The sequence below is a fragment of the Mastacembelus armatus genome, chromosome 7, assembly GCF_900324485.2.
Source record: "Mastacembelus armatus chromosome 7, fMasArm1.2, whole genome shotgun sequence".
In the NCBI taxonomy this organism is placed as follows: domain Eukaryota; kingdom Metazoa; phylum Chordata; class Actinopteri; order Synbranchiformes; family Mastacembelidae; genus Mastacembelus; species Mastacembelus armatus.
The window spans coordinates 16197915-16221060 of NC_046639.1; the positions used below are offsets into that span (position 1 = coordinate 16197915).

The 23146-nt window shown below is 39.6% G+C and overlaps 3 protein-coding genes across 4 annotated transcripts in view; 1 reads left to right on the plus strand and 2 right to left on the minus strand.

The window, feature by feature from the left end:
• Positions 1-4531: 4531 nt before the first annotated feature.
• Positions 4532-9064, plus strand: ca6 (carbonic anhydrase VI). The gene is made up of 10 exons (XM_026333572.1): positions 4532-4689; positions 5249-5428; positions 5813-5961; positions 6384-6479; positions 6995-7061; positions 7375-7532; positions 7672-7798; positions 7903-7986; positions 8090-8122; positions 8226-9064. Exons 1-10 carry the CDS (start codon positions 4602-4604, stop codon positions 8858-8860), a joined length of 1617 nt encoding a protein of 538 aa, XP_026189357.1. The 5' UTR covers positions 4532-4601; the 3' UTR covers positions 8861-9064.
• Positions 9065-9183: 119 nt separating this feature from the next.
• slc2a5 (solute carrier family 2 member 5) lies at positions 9184-16882 on the minus strand. 2 transcript variants are annotated; one of them, XM_026333573.2, is made up of 13 exons: positions 15784-16882; positions 14447-14572; positions 14231-14329; positions 13968-14128; positions 13755-13879; positions 13505-13657; positions 13254-13379; positions 12963-13150; positions 12680-12790; positions 12458-12559; positions 10660-10735; positions 10314-10441; positions 9319-9543 (listed from the first exon to the last, which is right to left on the minus strand). In XM_026333573.2, the coding sequence occupies exons 2-13, from the start codon at positions 14489-14491 to the stop codon at positions 9319-9321; spliced, it is 1539 nt and encodes a 512-aa protein (XP_026189358.1). In that variant the 5' UTR covers positions 14492-14572; positions 15784-16882. The 2 variants fall into 2 exon arrangements, with proteins under 2 accessions (XP_026189359.1, XP_026189358.1); XM_026333574.1 differs by lacking the exon at positions 15784-16882 and having other exon boundaries at positions 9184-9543; positions 14447-14491.
• An 856-nt stretch (positions 16883-17738) lies between these two features.
• Positions 17739-23146, minus strand: part of gpr157 (G protein-coupled receptor 157) — a 6755-nt gene continuing 1347 nt past the window's right edge. The window contains exons 2-4 of the mRNA XM_026332795.2: positions 20837-21050; positions 19992-20183; positions 17739-18873 (exon numbers count right to left, since the gene is read on the minus strand). Coding sequence (XP_026188580.1) covers positions 18655-18873; positions 19992-20183; positions 20837-21050 — 625 coding nt within the window. The 3' untranslated portion in view covers positions 17739-18654. The remainder of the gene's footprint in view (positions 18874-19991; positions 20184-20836; positions 21051-23146) is intronic.

Consider the following 23146-nt stretch of genomic DNA (forward strand, 5'->3'; position numbering starts at 1 on the left):
TAATAACAATGATAAATGTATACTTCTGTCATGTGCTTAGATCAATTATAAGCCAGTCAACTTTTAAGAAAACGTTTTAAATTTGCAGGCTGTGAAAAACCTCCCCAACCACAAGTTTTCTTTTAAGTAAGAACGTTTTAAATTGATCAGGAAAATTACTTCAGTGAAACATATGACTTCTGGAAAGGTCTGATTTAATATCAACATGCTGACAGGCTCACAAATAAGTATGCTAGTATGTTTAGCAGATGTAACTTTTGCCATATTTTGCATGTTCTCATGCTAATATTTCCTATTTAAGAGCTGTGGCTGATAGTAATGTCATTAGTTTATCAGGTTTTTGGTCATAAGATATCCTCTGGGTATCACAAACATGTACAAAATTTGGTATTAATCCATCAAGTACTGTACATTTAGAAAACATTTCAATAAATAAATGAAAACTTTGACCTGCAGGTGGCAATATTCCCAAAGTCAGTTAGAATTGATTTTCTAGGGACTTTTATTATCTTTAGCAAACTTTATAGCAATCCATCAATAGTTGTCGAGTTAGTGGTCCAGGCACCAGCCTTAAATAAGGAAATAAATGAACGGTTAAAGGGATTTTTCATAAACTGGCAGCGTGAAGTTATTCTCAATGGCTTATAACTAATGTAGACTATATCGATGGAGCATTAAATGTTTTATTAATCATTATCTACACCATAACATAAAAGGCAGCCAATTGTAGATGCATTTTTATTAAATACCAATTCAGTTTGGGAATTTAATTTAATTTTAAGATTTTGGTGTTTCTTGCAGAGAGTTTGAATAAGGTAATGATTCTGTTCTCATATCTGTATGGTAAATGGGAACTTCCTCTAGTCTCCACTGGTTGCTGGGCAATTGCTGAGAAGCAAATATATTTGCCAAGATTAGTATTTCCCAAGTGTATCAATGTATTTCCCATAATGCCAAACTTCCTTGCTTTAGGTCAGACATTCACTGTTTTCCACTTCAGTGTCTCACTTGGTGGTAACTAGAGTGTTTGCCATCTATATGACAAGCTCTTTCTGGGCCTGCTCCTGCTATCTCTATGTGAAATGGTTGGAGGCAACAGCACCAGCACTCTGCTGATCTGTCATTGTCACAAAGCTGCACCAGGATGTGAGGATATAATAAGAGAGTTAGTGAACTGTAACATGTTGCTGTTAGCCATGTTAACATTTTTTCCCACAACCAAACACCCACCTTTCTCTGACATTACACTGGGAGGCAGGCAGGGTGGCACTGGTGTAAACAGAAAAGCCAGGGTGAAAGCTTTTCTTTTTTCTGGATTACTAGCATCATACTGCTGCATATTTTAGAAGAACTGGCAAAAAATGTGCTCCTCCCTCTACGGCAACTGGCTTCAACACATCTCCAGTTGAGGAGTTTTATCCTGAAATAACATTGTGAGAAAATCTTACAAATTAAAGCATTATTTTTATCGCTATGATGATGAGAGACAACTATATAAATGAGCAGCATTTAGGCCATACACAGTTGAACAAAGTTAATATTTTAGAGAAAGCTTTTTCATACAGTGTGGCCTTTTAAAATGTTGCTTTGCCACTGCTGAACTGCCCTAAACATAAGAGTAATTTGTTCCAGTGGGTCTGCACAGTGACTCAGGCTGTGGTTGTACTGGGCAGCTTCCAGGTGTGAACGTGTGCATCTGTGCGTGCAGGGTGTTCCTGGAATGCGCCATTATGCTCAGTGGGCCACGGTTAACAAATAAAAACAAACATTTAAGATCTAACGTTTCTTTCTATATTGTGGAATTCCTTCATCCACGCAGTTCAACCAACAACCAGAAATACTCAGGTGACTTTGCATATTGTTCATAGGACAGGTTTGGTGCAGGTGGAGAACACATCAACCTCAGTTTGGTAGCTAAATGACAAGATAAAGTCTGCTTCAGGTGGGTCCAATGCCATTCAGGGAAATGGAGTCAAAGACCCAAGTAGAAGAAAGTGAATTATTAGTATAATTCAAATAATAAGTCTTGGTAATAATATAAATGTTGTTAAAACAGAAATATAATTCACAGTTGATAGTGAAAGATGCTAATGTGTTGCATTTGAAAGGAATTTGTAAAATGCGACAAAACAAGAGCAGTTTTAGGTTTGGGGGCTTTTAACTCCTTACTTGGGAAACTGGAAAATAGACCACCAGTTCAATAAACTTTCATTTCATCAAATTTATCAAAAAATTAATATTTGATGATGGTGGTGGGTGTTACGGCGATGCAGTGGTTATTACTGCTGCCTCACAGCAAGATTGGTTCTTGGTTCAAATCCCATTTAACACTTGGGCCTTTCTTTATGGAGTTTGCATCTTCTCTAAAAGTCTGTGTGGGTTTTCTCCACCTACTTCAACTTCCTCCACCAGTCCAAAGACATGCAGATTGGTGTTAGGTTAATTGGTGACCTTAAATTTCCTGTAGGTGAGAATGTGAGCCTTTGTCTCTCTCTGCATGTCAGCCCTGTGATAGACTGAGATCTGTCCAGGGTGTATCCTGCCTCTTGCCCATTGATGATGGTGTCTTAAATTCCATATTTGAGCAGTTGTAACCACAAAAATGCAGTTGAAATATTTATTTGTTAAATGATTTGATTATTCATTTAATAGTTTTGTCTGGCCATGACTTAGACAATCCCAGGACAATATACACATACAACATGCAGAGGAGTCGCATATGTCATTGTCTCTATATGTGGGCTTTAAATTACTAGGCTTGCTCTTGGTGGGCACAATTACATCATTAGGATTTTCCAAGACCTAAAACTATGATCATCCTCTAGGCAAAGACAAACCCAGTGATTTACAGTGGAAGACAGTGTAATTTGGTTAATGTCTAAGTGCAAGTTAAACGCCAAGGGGAATCAAAACTGTGTCTTCTTAGTAATCCGAGACTTTTTGTAAAAGTTGCCTGTTTTCTCCAACTGGATTTGTTCAAAATTGTTTTCATCAGTCATCAGCCGAAATGGTATAAATCATGTTGAGGCCACAGAGGAAAGATAACAAAGAGAGGTTTAAATCTTACATGTCCACGCGCATCTCTCTTACTATATTTATGAGGACTCTCTTTTATTGCTTTTCTTTCTTAATTCAAAACCTACCTAACCTTAAACTTTGATTTTGACATTAGTAAACAGGCCAAATTATAAACAGTCTGGGGAGCAAGAATCGAGGAACAAAGTGTCTCAGCAGCAAACTTATAAAAGTTTTGGCAGCGCATCACATTTTCGGTGCAAATGCAAACACCACAGCATACACAGCTCCTAATACCTTCAGCCTGATCCAGCTCTGCTGCTGTTATCAAAAGCTCCCATTGCTTCAGATGAAAATCTGGAGGGAAACAATGTCTCATTTCTCTCAAAATATCTTTCCCTCAATTCCTTGATTCCACAATTCCTCTCTCCTCGTAGCTTTTCCTTGCATCTTGTTAGGGACTAAGACTCAGGGGTAAGATCCAAGTGAGGATACAAGGAGACGTTTTAAGGTAATGAGAAGTATCCTAATTCAAATTTAACTCTAATTCCTTAACTCTAATTCCGAATTAAAGGACGCAAATCAACATTGTGGGAAACAAGACATGTGCTCTCTTGCCTGTTCAGCAATGCCAAGCTTGGCTCATTGTACTCTTAATGGCTCTAATCACGATTTTGGCCTAAATATGGACAACCTTCTTGAAGACAAACACAATAGTTTAACTTTCCCTTACTTTTTATGGCCATGTAAAGACATTTCCTCCTCCTAGGCAACCTTGTGCAATAACACACCACCATGTTTGACAGTTCTGGCATTTGCGATTGAGGTGTTGGACATGTTGAAACTAGTGTGCAACAACAGGTGGCAGCCTACAAGTTATAAAATGATGTTGTTTACAATGATCGGTTTGCAGACTATCACCAAGTGAAGACGGCGGGGCAGCAGTAGTTCTCAGCAGCCTTCTGTATTTCATCATACTGTTTTACCAACAAAGCAACAGTAACATGAATGTGCTTATACCATGGTTTCCTGAGGAAAATGATACAGCTTGTTAAACTTCCCAAAAAACAAGTTAGTAGGCATTTGCTTAAAGACTAAAAGTGCTAGACAGATATGCTGCTGTTAAAAGATGATGAAATTATAGACTGACCATGATGCTGCACAGAGAGACACGAAAACAGATGAGACCTGGTTGCCTTGTCTGCCCACATGTTTTTTTTTTTTTTTTTTGGTTACATTCCAAAGTAAAATAGTTATCTTTGAAAAAAAAAAAAAAAATCACTTCTTGAATGAAATTTACTTCACATGTTTACCTGCAGCCTTAATTTGGCAGTGAGAATAAAAACAACCTGCGGGCAACAGTCTGTGCTTTTTTTTCCACATGTTGTTTTAGGAGGCTAAGCATTGTTTTAAAACACGTCAGGTTACTTAGTAAGAGCCCCCCCCCCCCCCCCCCCGTCATCTGGCTCCCGTTGGGAAGCAGTCTGGGCGTTTTCAGTAGATGTTTCAACACCTCCCTTCATTAACAGTTTAAATACAGAGAGACAAGTATCAGTAGCCTGCGAGAAGGGATCAAGGACGCAGCGATGGACTTCTGCGTGTTTTTCTCTGCTCTTTTGGTCTGTATGGTCAGCGCTGATATTCCTCATGATGGAATACACTGGACATACACAGGTAGGCTTTCTGGTTTCACTACATCATATTATGCCCTTTTAAATACATGTCGTTTCAGCTAAAGAAACGCTAAAAGTGACCAAGCCAGATTGAATTTGCAGCTGTTTGATGCGTAAAAACTTGCGCGACAACCTGTCCATCACGAATTTGCTTTGGCGTTCTTACATGACGAAGACGCAGCACCTTTTCTAACTCGATTCAAGCTTATTTTAGACTATTTTGCCTATTATTATCCGACATTCTGCAGAATTATTTACCAACTGGGTTTTTCTGTGTGACGCGCGCTGCATTGGCAAAATACCTAGGACGCACTAGATATCATGCAAATTAAATCAAGAGCTTGCGAAGACTAGAAGACATGTAAATAATTTGCAAGAGAATAGTAGAGGATATTATAGATCGGCTGCAAGTCTTGTGCATGCCGGTTTAAGCAACAGCCTCCACAAACAAGAACGAATAAAACAGTATTCTAATCGGGGTCAATGCGTTTATATATATATCGATCGGTGATTTTTTACAGTGTTATACAAATTTTCACGCTTTGATTTTCTACACACAGAGGGAGCTTTGGACCAAATGCACTGGCCAAACCAGTACCCGGCATGTGGCGGCAAGAAGCAGTCCCCGATCGACATCCAGCGGCGCAAAGTGAAACACAATCCAGACATGTCAAAACTGGAGCTCAGCGGATATGATGCTCAGAAAGGGAATTTTCTCATGTCCAACAACGGGCACTCGGGTAAAACAGCATTATGAGAATGACTTCACCTTAATATAAACTTTGAGTTGAAGAGCCATGTCACTGATCTTCTGATCAAACCTGTCCTGTAGGTTTTGTTTCACATTTTCAAGATTTTTCTTTCCTGCTCTTCAGTCAGCTACTGGTTTTCATCATTTCTGTGTGGTATAATCCACGTCAGCATTTTATGCTTTTATGCAAGTTATGCATTTTCTGATTTTATTTTATTTCTTACTTCAAAGTTCATAAAATATCTTGCATGCTTTATATTTATTGTGTTGGATCACATGGAAATAAATGGAAACCAATGGATGTGAAATGGATAAAACAGAGAAAACGCTACAACAGTTAAATATCTTTATTTGTATTGTATGTTTCCATCAGTTCAAATCGACTTGCCTCCCACGATGATGATCACCAAAGGCCTTCCAGGAAAATACACAGCTGTCCAGATGCACTTGCACTGGGGCGGCTGGGACCTCGAGGCCAGCGGAGCAGAACACACCATAGATGGCATCCGTTACATGGCAGAGGTCAGCTGAAAAAAACAAACATTAAAATCGAAAGCAAAAAAAAAAAAAAAAAAAAACTTTTGAAAGAAACTCCGATGAATCATAATAACAAGATGGAAGTATGTAGTTCCTGGAATTCATTTTGTTAATAAGCAAAGCAGAACTATCTTTGATGAATCTTTTAGTGTGAAAACTGATCCTTGCCCTCCTCTGTGACTAAGTTCCTGAGCTGCCCACAGGCAAATTTATTTCACAGAGGCTTCTGCTTGCTTCAGTATACTGTCCTGCTAATATATTTCTTTGCTGCCCAGAAACCAGCCTTATTTTACTTACTTTTATAAATAAAAAATAAAAAAACTTTAACAACTTTTTTATTGTTACAGAGTTTTTCAATTGGTATAGCAATTCATTGTTCTGTTTTTGACATTTACCTTCTCTTCTAGCTCCATGTTGTCCATTACAATTCTGACAAGTACCAGAGCTTCACTGAGGCCAGAGATAAGCAAGACGGACTGGCAGTACTCGCCTTTTTCTATGATGTACGTAAGCCACAAATACTTTCATTGCACGGTCTGTGTTCTGCTTTATCTGACCATGGCACTGTTCAATATCACAGACTGTGAGTAGTATTTCAGATGTATTACTATCAGTTCTGCTGCAGGAAGTTGTGTCTCTGTAGTGAAAAATTATCATTGCTAAATTATCCGCTGCCCCTTTGAAGTGTAGGGTGCTTCATTTTGGTCATCCTGACAGGTTAAAGGCTCTGCAGGGTGTTCAGCTGCATGCTGGCATATTGAATGAGTGCTTGTTTCCAGAGGAATGCTCTGGATCTCAAGAAGAAATCTCCAGGCCCGGTCCTTCCATGCAGTGTCACCATATGAATTACTTAATTAATTTGGTGACAACACTATTATAGCCACATCTATACAAAGAAGTCTCAAGTCATAATAAACCAAAATAATAATTTAAAGCTAAAACCTGAGTTCAGGGTTCAACACTTGTTTTGACTAAACCTTTAAGCTTTGAGTCTGACACCACCTTGGTTTATTTCCAGGATGGGCATTTTGAGAACACTTACTACAGTGATTTCATCTCCAACCTGGACAAAATCAAGTACGCAGGTGAGTTATTACAAGACAACACAGGACATAAGGAAGCTCTGTGGAGTTTACATTCTGTTTACATTTGGTTACTCACCAAAAATGATATTTTGTGGACATCATAGAAAGATATTTTATGCATATTCTTTTTTATAAAACATGTGCAAAGCCTTTTTAGAACACTTTAAAACTTACATTGTTTACATCGGTGTTTACTTGCAGTTTTCTTCTGCAGCATAATTATCTGTAGCTTTGTAGTTTTTCCTAATGGTTCCAGAGGTCACACTCCACAGGATGACTTTAACTGACCTTGACACCCGTGTGACTCTGACAGGTCAGTCCATGCATATATCAAACCTCAACGTGCGCTCCATGCTCCCCGAGAACCTCAATCATTTCTTCAGATACGAGGGCTCTCTCACCACTCCACCCTGCTATGAGAGCATCCTCTGGACTGTGTTCGATACGCCCATCACTCTGTCACATAACCAGGTACAGACAGACAGGAAGAGAATTTAATTAAAAAAACAAAACAAAAACATATTTTATTCTTATTTTTAGGGGTATGCAACCTATGTTTGTGTTTTTTGCTGCTATTTCACAAGTTTCTCTGCATCTTTTTTCTATTCAGATCAGGAAACTGGAGAGTACACTGATGGACATGGACAATAAGACTCTCTGGAATGACTACCGCATTGCTCAGCCTCTCAACGGCCGTGTGGTGGAGTCCTCTTTCCTGCCACGACTTGGGAAAGGAAGTATGTATAATGACGCAGCAGGAAGATATCGTTTATTCTTGACATTTTCACAAGGCCTGCGTTTAATCTTTGTTATCTTCAATCACCTTGTGTTTTTTTTTAAGCATTTTGTCGGCAAGATGAAATTGAGTCAAAGCTCCAAAGGATCGAGGGCCTGATAACTTCTCTTGGAAAGAACATGAATGCAGGTGACTGAGCTGGCTGTTATGAAAAACCGCTAACGCTAGCTAAATGTGACATGAATGTTCTCATACTCACTCTGCCGTGACGTTTCGTATTTCTTCCCTTCAGGTGGAATGCGCAACCAAAGGCCCACCAGACCAGGTGAGTGCTTCGTTTCCATTTTCTGATTTGTGGCTGTGGATGATAAAAAGTAGACGGATATTTCTTGCTGGTCAGTTTAATTCAAGCTTTCTTTCCCCCTCAGGCTCTCAAGTTCTGTTTCCTCTGGTGCTGACCTACCAGGAGAAAAATTCAGGTAGCTATGGCTTGGCTCAGCTGAGTCATCCCATGGATCTGGACTCCTTCACTGTCTGCATGCACATCCTGCCTCAGCACGATGGGGTCCACACTGTCATCTCCTACTCCAGCAATGGCAATGACAATGAGCTTATGGTCTCCATTAGCGAAGACAGAGATGCAAAAGAGGTGGGCCTCTGGATTGGCAACGAGTTTGTCAACCTGCCATACAACTTCAAGTCCAAAGACTGGACCAACTACTGTGTTACCTGGTCATCCCACACGGGCGGTGCAGAACTGTGGATCAATGGCATGGTGGGGGAGCAGCGGTATCTGAAAAGTGGGTACACAATCAGTCCTGGTGGTGTGTTCATCCTGGGCAAAGACCAGGATGGATTACTGGGCATTTCTAACTCAGACGCCTTTGTTGGTAAGATGACTGATATCAACGTGTGGGACTATGTGCTGACTGCGGCAGATATCCGGGACCAGATGTCATGTCAGCAGAACGGCACCGTGGTGGGAAATGTGTTCAGCTGGGGCATCACTGGACTAAGTCTTTATGGAGGAGTGCAGCTGGACAGTCAGTACAGATGTTCCTGAAATGGCTCAGCTGATTCTGTTTGTATGAGATTTAAAATAAAATATATCACTGCTGGTGAGCATTTAACTTGGCTGTGGCAAATATATTGAAGAACAAAATGTCTTTCAGGCACCTGTAAGTCAAGATTTGGTGAAAGCTATGTTTCTTAGCTTCAGCTGTGTTTTATTCATTTCTTTGCATCATCAATAAAGGCTTACAAGTGAGTAGATGTTTCTTTAATGACTCGAGTACCCACACACCTCTATAAGGCTCCATGAAGTGCAGTGATTCAGCGTTTCATCCTGCACTGAAAAAAAAGATCTTTTTTTTTTTTACAGCAGGTACAAACTATATGAAAAGATTATGTAAAGATTCCTTGTGAAATGAAAAAACAGAGACTTTATTAAAACATATTCAGTCCCCCTCCCTTCCCCCCCAGAGCGAATGCTTCCTTTCCTCTGAATGTGCTCATTTTTCTTCAGAAGGCTGTGACCTTCACTGCATCCTGCAGGCTCTCTTTGCTCTCTTTCAGTGGTAAATCCCCATCCCCCAGTTTGATCTCCACTTTGTTCCTCTTGGCGAACATCTGGCAGATCTCCAGGAAGGTCTTGCCCTTGGTTTCTGGGACCACCAGCAAAATGTAGATCAGCGTGACAAGACAGATGAAGGAAAAAATGATAAAGCTGTAGGATCCCAGGCCTCTCTGGAGGGAGAAAGAGGAGGAGAAATGTGGTCATGGTGTCCTCAAGATGAAACATTTTACTAAGAGTTTGCCAGAAAACAGTTGGTTGGACATAAACAGCACTGGAGGGTTAGGTTGAGGGTTAAGTGTGATTTGCACAAGAGTTATTTGCTCATGGTTTTTACATGAAGTAACAATGTAAACATGACAAGCATGATGCTTTTCTTTAAGATTAAGTTACTCAATCATTTAGAGAACACACAATGACCAGACAAATGACTGATGGAAGGAGAAAACTGAAAAATTGTAAATTTTCAAAGATCCTGTCCACATATTACAAAACACTCAATTCAGAATAATCATTTGTCAGGTATTTTTCAATAAGGATTTTATTGCTTAGTTAAATTTTTATAAAATTATGATACATCTTCCACATCTCTCATGTTAAAACCTTCACAATCACCGAATATATACATATAAAATATATTTCATTTCAGACATTTAGCTACTATATATAGTAGCTAAATGTAGCTTTTATTAAGATACACTGTATTATTACTTCACTGTTGAGATTTATTCATGCCATGGAGGTTTACACGTCACATTTCCTGGCTTCCAAACTAATTGAACTAATAAAGACTAAAACATTGCCCTCCCATGTGCAAAATATCACTTTGCTGAATTGCTTGTTGTTTACATTTGAAAAAAAAAACATGTTTAACTAATAACATTTTCAAAATATGAAACTTCTCCGTTGGTGTAAGAGTTTTTATTTTAAAGGTGTAACAAACCTCCATGAAGGGGAAGACTAGGCCGACAGTGAAGTTGGAGAGCCAGTGGACGGAACCTGCGACCATGAAGGCAGCTGGTCTGGCTGACTGCCTGAACATCTCCGTGGTCACTACATAAGGAATGGGACCTGCAGAACACAGATGCGGTCAACCGCAACCAAAACAATGCAGACACTTCATCACTCTTCAGGGTCACAGCGAGGATGCTCATGTCTCAAACAACCCAGTGCAGATTTACAACATACATAATTACATGTCCAGTCACATCCAAACAACACTTCAACTAATGGAGCACCCAGTTGTAATCACTGTGTGTGTAAATAACCACTGGTGGGGTCAGACTCACTGGGTCCTATGGCATGTCCTATGACGTAGATGATGACACAGGCGATGCTGACGTAGGGCATCCATGTCACACTCTCCTGTCAATACAAACCAGCATTTATTGCTGTTATAAACAAGTTGTATTAATTGAATTCAAGCAGGAACAATATGTAATAAAATCTCAGCACTCTGTGGGAGTCCATATTATTGGATTCATTGAGTGGTTGTGTAACGTGCCTGTTCTCCATTCGTTTCTTTTCTGCTGCTCAAAGTGATAGCTGAAAATGTTGGATATGAGTGAGATTACAGGGTTGCAGCACTGGTTGTTGTGGTTCCGTCTAATGGCCACCGTCTCTCTCTGCTGGTTTAGCACTGGAAGACTCTGTTTTAAAGTCTCAACAGTTCCATGACCCCAGCAAATAGAAATGTCAGCTCATCGTTGTATTTTCCAGACCAAGCTCCAAATGTATAATATGTTGTAGCAAAGTGATGCAGTTACTGTTTTTTTTTTTAAAATAAAATCCTTCTATAACAGCAGATTCATAACATTTTTGCATGTTGTTTCGCTTTTTTGCCAGTCATTAGTCTCATTGTGTCAGAGCTCGGAGTTCCCTCCCTGTCCTGTAGTCGTCCTCTCAGTGTGTCACCACTGTTCAGCAGCAATTCATCTCCCATTGCTTCTTATAACCAAGTCTGTAGTTGCACAACTTTCCTGATGATGTGAATGCTCACAATTTGTTAACTCTGGGAATCTTCCATCCATCTTGTACAATGTAATTGCAGCATTAGTCATATTCGTGTTCTGCATTGTCTATTGCACGGCCCCTGTTGTAACGAGTTGTGGTGCCTGTGTTTTTGGATTTTTGCCTGTTTGCTTTTGCCTGTACTGCCTCCTGACCTGTGGATGACCTCTAACTTGCAAACTTTGCTGCTACTTCACTTGTTCAATCTCGCCGCACCCTGTGTTATTAAACTGTTACACTGCATGAGTGATCAAAGCGTAGACATTTTTTTTGGCATTTTGCTGAACAAAATCTTCAAGGAGGTTCACATTCATAGTGGATGATTAATACTAGTGTCAAGCAGCCAACACACACAAGTCTTAAGTCCTGATATTATCCATATCCGTCGTCCTTATGGCTAACTAAATATAGGCCTCCATGTTAATATTTTTCTATATCTTACTTGCATATTTCCCCTTTAAAACTGGGTTATTGTGCATATGAAAGAAATATTAATTTGTATTAACGTTTTCTAATGCTAGACTGGAATGTGAGATTATATGAGGTTGATCAAAACTAGTATTTATTTAAGACCAGGTGTGGTCGAAATGTGGGTTATATTAATAAATTATGGAAGGTTTATTATGGTATGTTTTTTTATGTAACTGATCACTACGACCAGCACTTAGAGTTTAAGATAATTCTTCTTGCACCCATGTGTTAAATACAATTACTTTATGATTAATTTGTAATCGTTTTTAAATGACTTTGTCATACCCAAATATTGTGAGATCATGTATATAAAAAGCTACATTTCCTAAATCTGGGCCAAAAATAAAATTTTAACCTCATGGTCACTGTTTTAATATAGTGTGTTAGATTATTTTCAATATTATTCCCACCTTTGTCAAAGTATTTATATATAATATTCAGAAAAAGAAACTATTCAACACATAGGAAACCTAACAAATGTGGCTGATGAGGCACACTGACATTCAACATACAATGTTTTGTTTTGTCTTGTAAGATGAACCACTAGAGAGCAGCAGATATACATGCTGAGGGTGTACAAGTCACAATAAAGCCTTCACATGGTACCTGGAAGTAGAGAGCGACAGTGAGCAGCACACAGGCGCCACAGCAGATCCCAAAACCACAGAGGAGGAGCAGCCGCCGTCCTGTGGCCTCCACGATGAAGACCTGGTAATACAAATTCTCTTTCAGGAGCTAGTGTCTACTGCTGATGTGATCAAACAATAGACTTTGCTTCAGCTCCTCCCCTCAAACGCTTTTCAAACATTAACAAAACAGGTTACCTACAGCAGCTATGGTCATGAAGACATTCACCGCTCCTGTTCCCACGGTGACGTACTGGATGTCATTCTGCTTGACTCCTGCAGTGGCATATATACTATCAGCATAGTAGTAGATCTGAGGAGGAAGACAGAAATGCACTGAAGATATGAGGAGGATGCAATTCAAAGGTTTCAACGACTATTTGATCTGCTGCTTGAATATAAGTTGTTTAAACGAGGTATTTATATCTGTGACAGAGGTAGTGTGGGCATCGGGGAGTTAGGGACAAGGCCAAAGCATGACTCACCGCATTGACCCCTGACAGCTGCTGACCCATATTCATGACGACGATGGAGACCAGCTGCCAGCGAAGAGAACGCTGGGACAGCAGGGTGAGCACAGACAGGCGGCCCTCTGCTTTCTCTGACTGGTCCTCCAGACGCATCTCCCACAGTTCTGCATCCACGTTGTCCGAGCCACGTAGACGCTGCAGCGCTAAAAGCGAGCGAACATACAGAATATTATAATATACATCTTTGATTGCTATTTTTATTTACCACCTTCCAATCCACGTGAAGCACTTTTTCTGTTTTCTCACCTTTCTTTGCAGATTTCTCATCTCCCCTCTGAATGAGCATGTACCTGGGGCTCTCTGGGAAGAAGGGCAGCAAGAGAAGCTCTATCACAGCAGGAATACCAGTCAAACCCAGCATGAGGGTCCAACCTGGATAAAGGAGACCCAGAGACACTTATTTTAATCAGTGGACCAAACTGAAAAGCTATCATCAAAACTTTTGCTTCGATAAAACACAATAGAATCTGTCAAACATTTACTACCGTAAACAGTACCTGTGCTGTTGCCCAGTATGTTTCTGATTCCTAGCACTTGAGCACTGAGGATGCCAATGGTGATGAAGAGTTGTGGTATGATGCCAAGGGCTCCCCTCAGGTTCTTCGGAGAGAGTTCGCCCAGATACATGGGCACCACGTTGGATGAGAGACCTGCAGACAGGGAAAGATGCAGAAATGAAATCAAGCAACTGCTACTTCTCCCTAATCCATTTAGAAAACTTGAACAGCTGAAAATAGAGCACCTGACCTGCACAGATGCCCACGATAAACCTAGACACAATGATGATCTCATAAGACTTGGCAACCTCACTGACTCCCATCATCACAGCAGGGACGATGGAAAAGATGTTGTTGAAGAGGAGGGTGCCCTTCCTGTTGCGGGGTCAATGCAAGAATTCTGTTTTTGCAGTGCATGCTAAACGTGACCTATCTAGAAGTAGCATGAAGTGCAGATTGATACCTCCCCAGTTTGTTGACCAGAGGCGCCACCATCAGAGAGCCAAATAGGCCTCCTAGTGGGTACATGGACACAGAGAGAGACCACAGCAGAGTCAGGAGGTTCTCCTCCATCGGTCTGTCGTAACGCTCCAGGTAGGTGGTGTTATAGAAACGCTGCATGTACTGAAGAGAGCAGGACAACGCTGAGAGAAATCAGTATCACCAACACCATTCTTAGTACCTTTTTGTGCTAAAGTAACGTTTTTGTAACCTGGTTTGCGTTACCGGCGAAGGAGAGTTGATCACAGCCACATTATATCCATACTGGAAGGAAGAACCAAATGCTGATATAAGTGTTGCCAGTGCAAGTACTGCGGTTAATCTCTGTCAGGGGACATCACACAAACATCATCCATCATGATTACACCATTTGCAGACTGTCACAGAAAAGACACCCTAAAACTTCAGATATGTGATAATTACGGCTGGACTGTAACTCACCCCGCTCCTCTCCACAGGCTTTACACATTCCTCATGCTTGGCCATGACTGTGTTTGGATTTGTCGTCACTTTCAGCAATAACACCAGCACACTTTGTTATTACTGCATCGCTGGGTTCTGTCTGCCCTTTAGACAGGAGATCAAAGAGCATGGCAGCGGTTTTACGGCTTAGCTTTGGTTATCGTTTTCATGTTGCTGACTGTGCTCTCAGGTGCAGGAAGCAAATCTCTCTTTTTATTGCAACGCACCCTCAACTGAATTGATTAAAGGTATTATTAAAGGAGGTATGTTACCATTAAAAATCAGTTAGATGAGTATAGCTTATCCACCTGCAGGTTGGATTACAGGAGAGGTTTTGGTACAAAATGACGTTTTAATGCTGAAGTCACAAACAGCTGGGACAGACTTCAGCGTCGATCCTTGTTTGTTTGAAGTTTTGAAGGATTTATCTGTTCTCCCACCTAAGAAAATTAATCTCAGACTGATTTCGGACTAGAATAATTTTCTACAGAAAAGCTCCAGCTGCAAATCTTTTCATGTTTGCTTTGTCCTCAGTTGGTCACGTGTTGCATTGCCTCTTATCTGTAATGCGGAGCTGATTTGCCAAAACAAAATCCTTCAGCCTGTTTGCTGGATCTTATTTGCTTTTGGGGACACCTCACTACAAAAACAGGACTATTTACATTTAGGTAACATTTTTCTTAAAATGGAATTGTCTGTTGGGACAATAATCTCTATACCTGATAAAATATGACATGTTGTATTTAAAATTATGTTATAGACCCTACAGATAAAAAGCTTAGTCCTGAATTTTGGTTGCAAAGGTGGCTTTTAATCAGTTAAATACATAGAGTGGGATGACAGTGAAATCCCATCTGGCAGTGCTTTATTGAATTTCTGGCTGGTGCTGTTTTTACAAGATTTGGCGGTTAGCTCAGATACTCAGAGGAATAAAACCTTGTAACATGAAAATAGGTCCAAATGGTAGAGTCAGTTTGTCTGATGCCTCATTGGAAGAATGCAATTAAAATCACATTGAGATAATGATTTTTTTTTTTTTTTTTTTTTTGTGCACACCCTGTAACACCAAACTCCTACAATACTGTTGAAAAAGGAAATCTGCTTGTTAATAGAGTGAGATATACTAAATTGAATTGGGAAAAGCTATGAAAAGCGAACAGGGACTTTTGTTTTGAAGTTGTGAAGGCAGAGTATTTTTGTATTGATAGCCGTATTGGAAAGAAAAGGTATCGATCATAGCATTCCAGGGAAATTTAAGGGAAAATATATAGAAAACAAACTCAAGCAATGGACTTCAAACATTTTCATTCTCTTACCTAAGTCCTGTGGGACCTTTAAGTACAATATGTTGCAGGGGTAGCAGTAATCACATTGAACAGCTGGTGGAGCTAATTTTGTGGTTGCTAGTGTCCCATCATTCAAAGAAGAAGTAGAACGCTTGTCAGATGTGAAGTTCATGTGCAAAGTGAACTCGTTTCCACCGGGACTTTAAATGCTTACCGCTTAACTATTCAGCCACTGATCACCACACAATGGAAACCAACCAGAAAACCACTTTCTTACCGTGTGTAGTGTTTCTGATATTTAATGTTAAATGCGTAAAAATGGTTCTGTCACTTTTAATCTACAGTAAATGCCCTTTTGCAGCTCTGACTTTTGTTGGACAAGATGTTGGGAGAACTGGCTCCAAGAACCACACAGCGAAATGAACAACCTGTGTTTAAAAAGAAAAAAAAAAAACACACACACACACACATATGTGACTGGTCACCCCATGCAGTACAATAAAACCCTGTGATAGTCTTTAACTTAATGAATTAAGTGGGCTGAGTGCCAGCTAAGGAAAGAGCAGAAACACCTTCCTTAAGTGTTTCCACTGGCTCCAGTTATATCAATGTCAGCCAAATCTCAGAACAGACACAGTGGATTAATTCCTGCAGGAAATATAGTGTGAGTGTCAGTCCTCTGAGTGCCCTCTGCCACCTCAATGACAGAAAACTGTTTACTGGTCATTTTAGATGTCATCAGCATAAACAGCATTCACTTCCTCTGCTTTTCCCAGACATGTGATCTGGTTTTCTGCCACTGACACTGAAAGTCCTGAGAGAGTGACCTCAGTACTGTGTCCCAATACCTTAGGCCACGGATAAACTTAGACTGAAGGAAAATGCTCAAATAAAACTGTAAATTTATGCCTGTAATAATTTTAGTATAAACCATTTATAGTCCCCATGTTCTGGAAGCGATATGTAGAAATTAACTACCTGCATAACAGAACAGTGTTATGAGACATTATGAGAGTAATGGGCCCTGGGCTGCAGACATGTAAAATGTCCCCATTAGCTCATAGAAACAACACACCCTGACTCAGAGACACAAAAAGACCACAAATGACTATTATGACATGCTACATCGTTTCTATATAGTGATTTTGTGTCTTATTTAAGTATTTTTGTTTTTGTCTCTCTTCATTCTTGTTTGCAACATTTTATAGTCATATTGCATCTCTGTCTAGGTGTCCGATTTAATGTCCTGCAAGAAATGTTAACAGCCACTTACCTCTGGGCCCTTAGGCCTGTGCCTGGTGAATTCATTCAGTGACCCTTCCATGTTATGTTATGCAATGAAAAGTCTGTGTGACCTGATATAAAGAATTATTATAACAATATCATCCACTTGCACTTTTACTAATCCATCGGCGAGATCCATAAATCCACCTACCTTGACGACACCTACACAACACTTTCTAATTAAGCACTCGCCCTCTGAGGAGAGTCAAACAAACAAGAATCCTTTGAGGAGAAGATTGACTATCAACATGGTGAAATCTCTCCTTTCCTCACCTTCCCAACAATCACCACCTGTAATAAATCTTATTTGAATGCAGCTCATGGTCTCAGAGACAGTCTCATTAAAACCCAATTTTTAAAATAGCTGAAGAAAACTATTGGGAGGAATGAGCCATGAGGCCTGTGGGGATCAGTGGGATCATAACCGCCCCCAGCCCCCCACCCCTACTGGTGAACATTTGTCCTAAGTATGGCAAACAGGACTCAACAACAGCAGGGGTCAAAGGAGAAGTGAGGCTTGTGAGAAAGGCTCCAGTTTCAAGAAGGAAGGATAGCATGTGATGCATCCTCCTGACCACAATGACGGAAATGATGTGGAGTTAATGCGGGTGACACATCAAATGTTGAAGCTTATGAAAGTGCTGTGTTAAAAATGTTGCAATTACCACGTTAGGCAAGAATTAATAATCAATACTTCAATATTACAGAAGAATGTGTATATTTTAATGTAACTGGTATACCTATCTAAGTGAATTAAACACCGACTGACTGTGCCCATATTGTCCTTGCATTCACCATATTTAAAAACAGTTTCCTCCACACAAACACTTAGAACACACCCAAAGCCTCATATCACACATCACATAGAATAACATGTTGAAGTATCTACCCCAAATTTTCATTTTCTTTTTCAAGTTTCATGCTGCGAATCAACTCTAACACACATGAACTCAAGCTGCCCACAGTTCTTCACAGAAACCCACAGTGTTTCATTATGACTTTCAGCTTTTTGGGGCGGTTATCACTTCAGCTTTCTGTTAACAGTAAGTAGCTGCAACAACAGTGGGTTCACACAAATTTATGGTTATATTTATCACGTAAAGTGAGGATACTACAAATTTAGTTTTTGTTTTATTTTCCCTAATACATCCATCCAGTGGGTATTTCCCCCATAAATACAACATTTATATACTGAATTGAACAACATGAAAACCCAATTTTACAGTGATCAACTTAGAATGTAAGTAAATCCACATAGTATATCATAAATAAAGTTCCTTTACAGGATGGACCACAGAACAGAAAACTATTACACAGTATGAATGGCACTTTGAAGTTTCACATAAAGAAAATCTATGAAACTACAGTACAAAATGTACATGCATGTACTTTTTATGCCGTCACTCAAACCAAACTCCTTCACAAAATGTTGGTGTGCATTAAGGCGCATTATCTTCATTACCCAAAGTGCAAATATGTGATTTTTCTTGTGACAGTTGTGCACGAACCTGCAGACTCACCAACCCTGTCTGCAGGGGCTTACTGTAACGAGGAACGGAGACCACCCACACACCTCTCCCTCCATGTCAACCATCTTCTGATCCACAGAATCAAATATCATGTCTCAGCCTGGGCTCGGCTGGTGCTGTCTTCATCTCTGTGTGTCAAGGTGTCCCCTCCTGGCAGCAGCCTGTGAGGGGCATCATGGGAGTGTTGCGTCTCTGCTCGATGCTTGGAGCAGCAGCAGAGCGTGGCGCAGAGGCGTGCACGGATCGGCTGAGTAAACAGCACAAACATGATGCAGTTGGCTGCTCCCTGCAAGGTGTTGCCAATACCCTGTTGGATAGAATGTGTGCCATTGGAATAAAACGTCTTTTAATGGACTTAGAATGTCACAAATTATCTTATTAATAATATTATCTAATAAAGAACTATATATTTTTTTATTCATACATAAAATGTTACTATCAATCATTGTATCATTATAGTGTCAAATAATATTTTGCAAACAAAGCAACAGTATGACATAATAAACTGTTAGGGAATAGAGGTTTTACTACATTTGTAACCTATTTAGAGGATCTGTGTAAACACTGAAAAGTTATTGTGCTACTTGTCAGATTCAACATTACTTTGATCCTTAATCCCCAGTTTAAAATGTTCATACATCATATGCCCAAGGTCTGGTTGTCTGTGTGTGTATAGTTAAAGGAAGTTTTTATGATGGATGTGTGACCATTCACATGCTTCACTGCGTGCACTTACCCCATCACAAGTTTAAAAGCACATACACTAATGTTAGCACACATATTCACCACACTTGCGTGCAGTCATACACTCATGATGGCTCAAAGAAATGAAATCTAAAACAGGAACCGGTATCATTAGGAGTAGAAAAGCACAGAATAGCATCTCTGATTAAAGGTGATTGATAACAATCTCTAAAAAACATCACCACAGATTTCATAAATGTTAGTAGGGTTCAACAGCCAATTATAATCCAACAGCCAATTATAATCCAAGAACGTGAAACCATGTGACCATGTGACCCTACCATGTGTGTTTAAAAGTGCACAATGCAGATTCAACATTACTTTGGCCATAAATTCCCAGTTTAAAAATTTCACACATCATATGCCCAAGGCCTGGTTGTGTGTATATATACATATATGTAGTAGTAGTTAAAGGAAGTTTTTATGATGGATGTGTGACCATTCACATGCTTCACTGCGTGCACTCACACCATCACAAGGTCAACAGCACATACACTAATGTTAGCACACATATACACCACACTTGTGTGCGGTCATACATTCATGATGAGTCAAAGAAATGAAATCTAAAAGAGGAACCGGTATCATTAGGAGAACAGAAGCATAGAATAGCATTTCTGATTAAGGGTGTTTTGGTAGCAACCTCTAAATTTGAAATCACACACATCAGTCTACACTCACATGTAGAGTGACCAGCACTGGGCTCTGTCTGGCCGAGGAGCCGGCTAGCAGCAATATAAAGCGCACTGTGCTCCATATGCGCAGGATGATGAAGATAATGGGAATGAGTGTTAGCTTCATATCAGCCAAGGAGGTGGAGTGGGACAGAGGCCTGTTCGGCAAAATGGGACGGTACTCGGAGAGGGCGGCATGCTGCGTCAGACAGAGTACACAGGATGAGATCAGATTTTATAATGGAAAAATAAATACGAACATTTTCAAAAAGTGAACCAGGAACTCTAAAATAATAATAATAAAAAAATTAAAACAAGAAGATGTGTCAACAAGGATAGCAGCTCATTTTCTCACAGTGTGGAAACTATTAGAAGTGTTGCTCAGGGACAGCAGAATGGTATAAAAACAAATAACAGGGCCTGCCAAAGAGGCTTTTGAGTTTTTAATTTCTTTAAATGTGTTGCTTGTTTTCAAAAACATTTATTCAAATTTGGAGGCTATGGGTCAAAGAACAATTTAGTTTTTAGTTAAAAATAGAGATTTCAAACTTCTTCCCCTGATTTTCTCCTAGATACTGAAAACTCCAGTTACGTGACAATTAAAAATCCTAAAGGTTTCTGTCTGTGTATCTATGGATGATAGATGTATGCAGTGACCACTTTTTAGCTTTAACTTGATGTAATACATTTATGTATTGCACTTTTATTCTATATCCTTGATTTATTAAAGAAAGAATAAATATGAGCATGCTCAGTATTGGAAATGTGAGGTGGGGAAAAAAAAAGAATATGCATGAGAAACTAGCAGTTACATGAAACAACTGGCAGGCAGAAACCTGGCTTGGTCCTCACCGCTATATGGATGTGTCTCTTGATGAGGATGTAGAGGACAGGGAGGGTGATATAAGCGAGAAACTCCCAAATCTTTCCAGTCAGCAGCATCCACAGGATGTGGTCAGGAGCGCTGATCCTGACCCAGCACCAGCCCACCGACACCTCGGATGCATCGTAGCCGATCTTTTTCAGGCAGACGCCTGCTGTCGTGATAATCAGAGGGACACCCCAACTGGGCAAAACAGATGGTTTAGAGAATTGAAACTAATTGCCTCAAAGGTCAATCTTTAAAATATCACCACAGATTTCATAAATGTTAGTAGGATTCAGCAACCAATTATAATCCAAGAACGCGAAACCATGTGATAGATGTGTGTTTAAAAGTGCACACTGCAGATTCAACATTACTTTGGTCCTAAATCCCCTAGTTTAAAATCCCTAGCTTAAAATTTTCATACATCATATCCCCAAGGCCCTGTTGTGTGTGTGTGTGTGTGTGTGTGTGTGTGTGTGTGTGTATGTATGTATGTATATACATATAAGCCTTGCTCTGCTGTGTGATCTTCAATTAAATGGAGCTTTTGAGAAGTTACAGAAACAAAACTATAATGGCAACCACATACACTGCAGTGTGCTGGACCCAGGGGCGAAAATGTTCTTTTGTCCAAAAATAGAACAATTATACAGCACAACACTGCAGTGAGTCAAATCCCTCTTTAAATCTTCGCAATCAGCATGGACAGCTCAATAAAGGAAAACTGTCACAAAGGAAGAAACGTGGGCATGTGTGCTGCCTCAGAATATTTGAAGTCTAGTTTAGATTAAAACAATTAGCTCGCTAAACTTTTTAACAACCTTCAAATAGAAACTTGTTAAACAGTGAAAAGCTGTTTAATGAGGATTTTATCCCCCACAAACCTCAAACTGAAGAGTTGTGTTGCTTTTTAACTGTTATGAAAAAGTTATAAAGTTATTAAATGCTCCTAAAAGACATAATAATTTTGGCAGTCAACTCTACAAATGCGAGCTAAGGATGGACATATATTGCTAATGCTTCCTCCTCTGTCATTATTGAAGAGATTTGATTCTCCTGTTTATTAAAAACTTGCTTTTCCTTAAGGAAATGAAGTAACAGCATCTTAATATGATCCCCTCAAAAACTCACCTGCTGTGGAACAAATACAAGAATGAAGACGAAATGACATGTCAAAAGCAATGTTACATATTCTTTCTGCATTTGGGTTATGTAATCTTTGCTTAACACCATTTGAAATTTCACTTGAGTATGCAGTGATGCGTTTACTTACAAACATGCAGACATACTAATGAATCCGAATTTTTATTCATCATTTCTTGGAACCATGTGAGAACAACATCCACGGGCCAGGTGGTGGGAATTCCTACAAGGGTCCCCCGATTATATATGTATGAAATAAAGTTTCTGCCTGGGCACATCTTGACTGGCTTTATTCTACACTCACCTGTTTCTCATTTTAATAGCTGCACAAACACTCTAAGGAAGAGGGTATGGAGGCAAAAATCTGTTTATATGGACCACATGTCTAGAACAAACTCTGAGACAACTTGAGGTGTGCTTCAAACTTGCTTGCTTGCCGCTGCATTAGGACTTTTCGATCATATGTCGCACTGTACTTTTTACTTTTACTTTTATGACGCTGCCATTTTCAGTCTCTTGTTTATTCTGACTTAATTCTGTTTTTATCACCTACTTTATTTTGCTCGTTTAAAGCCCCATTTATGTGTTTTTATTGCCTTGTGTTTCCTTTATATCCTCCCTTATTGCCTTTTAGGCCTATGTAAAATTCTTTTTAGTGTTTAGTTGGAACACGCAGTACAAATAAGCTTGCCTTTCTAAAAACAGTTTGAACACTTTCCCTGAAACAGCTCCGATCTAACGAACTTATTCAAGCCTAATTTAAACTCATTTGATAATTAAGTGTCTTGGCTAATTTAGTCTCTTCTATTTTTTATGGAATTGATAGAGTTACAGGTAGCTTATAAAAATAAACTCTATACTAGCACTCATTTAGTTATAAGAGGCTATTTAAGTAACACAACAGTATCCAAACAGTAGCAGAAATACTATTTAAACTCCCTTCACATTGACTGCCACAAAATAAAACGCCTGGGTGTGACTATAGGGTATCGATTTGGTATCAACTTCTGCTTAGAGACAGCAGACCTACCTCACAGTAAGGTAATTTGTGCTTAAGTTGTTTTATGAACACAGACTGTTGTTTAAGTTCTTCATTGTAAATCGTGAACATGAAATCCTGCATTTGACATGTGCCGTTTGTTTATCTCAGC

What these genes read in the sequence shown, in the direction of transcription:
- ca6 (XM_026333572.1), top strand. Translation starts at nt 4,602, where the DNA reads ATGGACTTCTGCGTGTTTTTCTCTGCTCTTTTGGTCTGTATGGTCAGC. An exon ending in TCACTCTGTCACATAACCAG is followed by an intron (nt 7,533 to 7,671) that starts GTACAGACAGAC and finishes TTTTCTATTCAG; the next exon opens with ATCAGGAAACTGGAGAGTAC. An exon ending in CCAAAGGCCCACCAGACCAG is followed by an intron (nt 8,123 to 8,225) that starts GTGAGTGCTTCG and finishes TTTCCCCCTCAG; the next exon opens with GCTCTCAAGTTCTGTTTCCT.
- slc2a5 (XM_026333574.1), bottom strand. Translation starts at nt 14,491, where the DNA reads ATGGCCAAGCATGAGGAATGTGTAAAGCCTGTGGAGAGGAGCGGG. An exon ending in AGCCTGTGGAGAGGAGCGGG is followed by an intron (nt 14,330 to 14,446) that starts GTGAGTTACAGT and finishes GTCCCCTGACAG; the next exon opens with AGATTAACCGCAGTACTTGC. An exon ending in CTGGTCAACAAACTGGGGAG is followed by an intron (nt 13,880 to 13,967) that starts GTATCAATCTGC and finishes ACCCCGCAACAG; the next exon opens with GAAGGGCACCCTCCTCTTCA.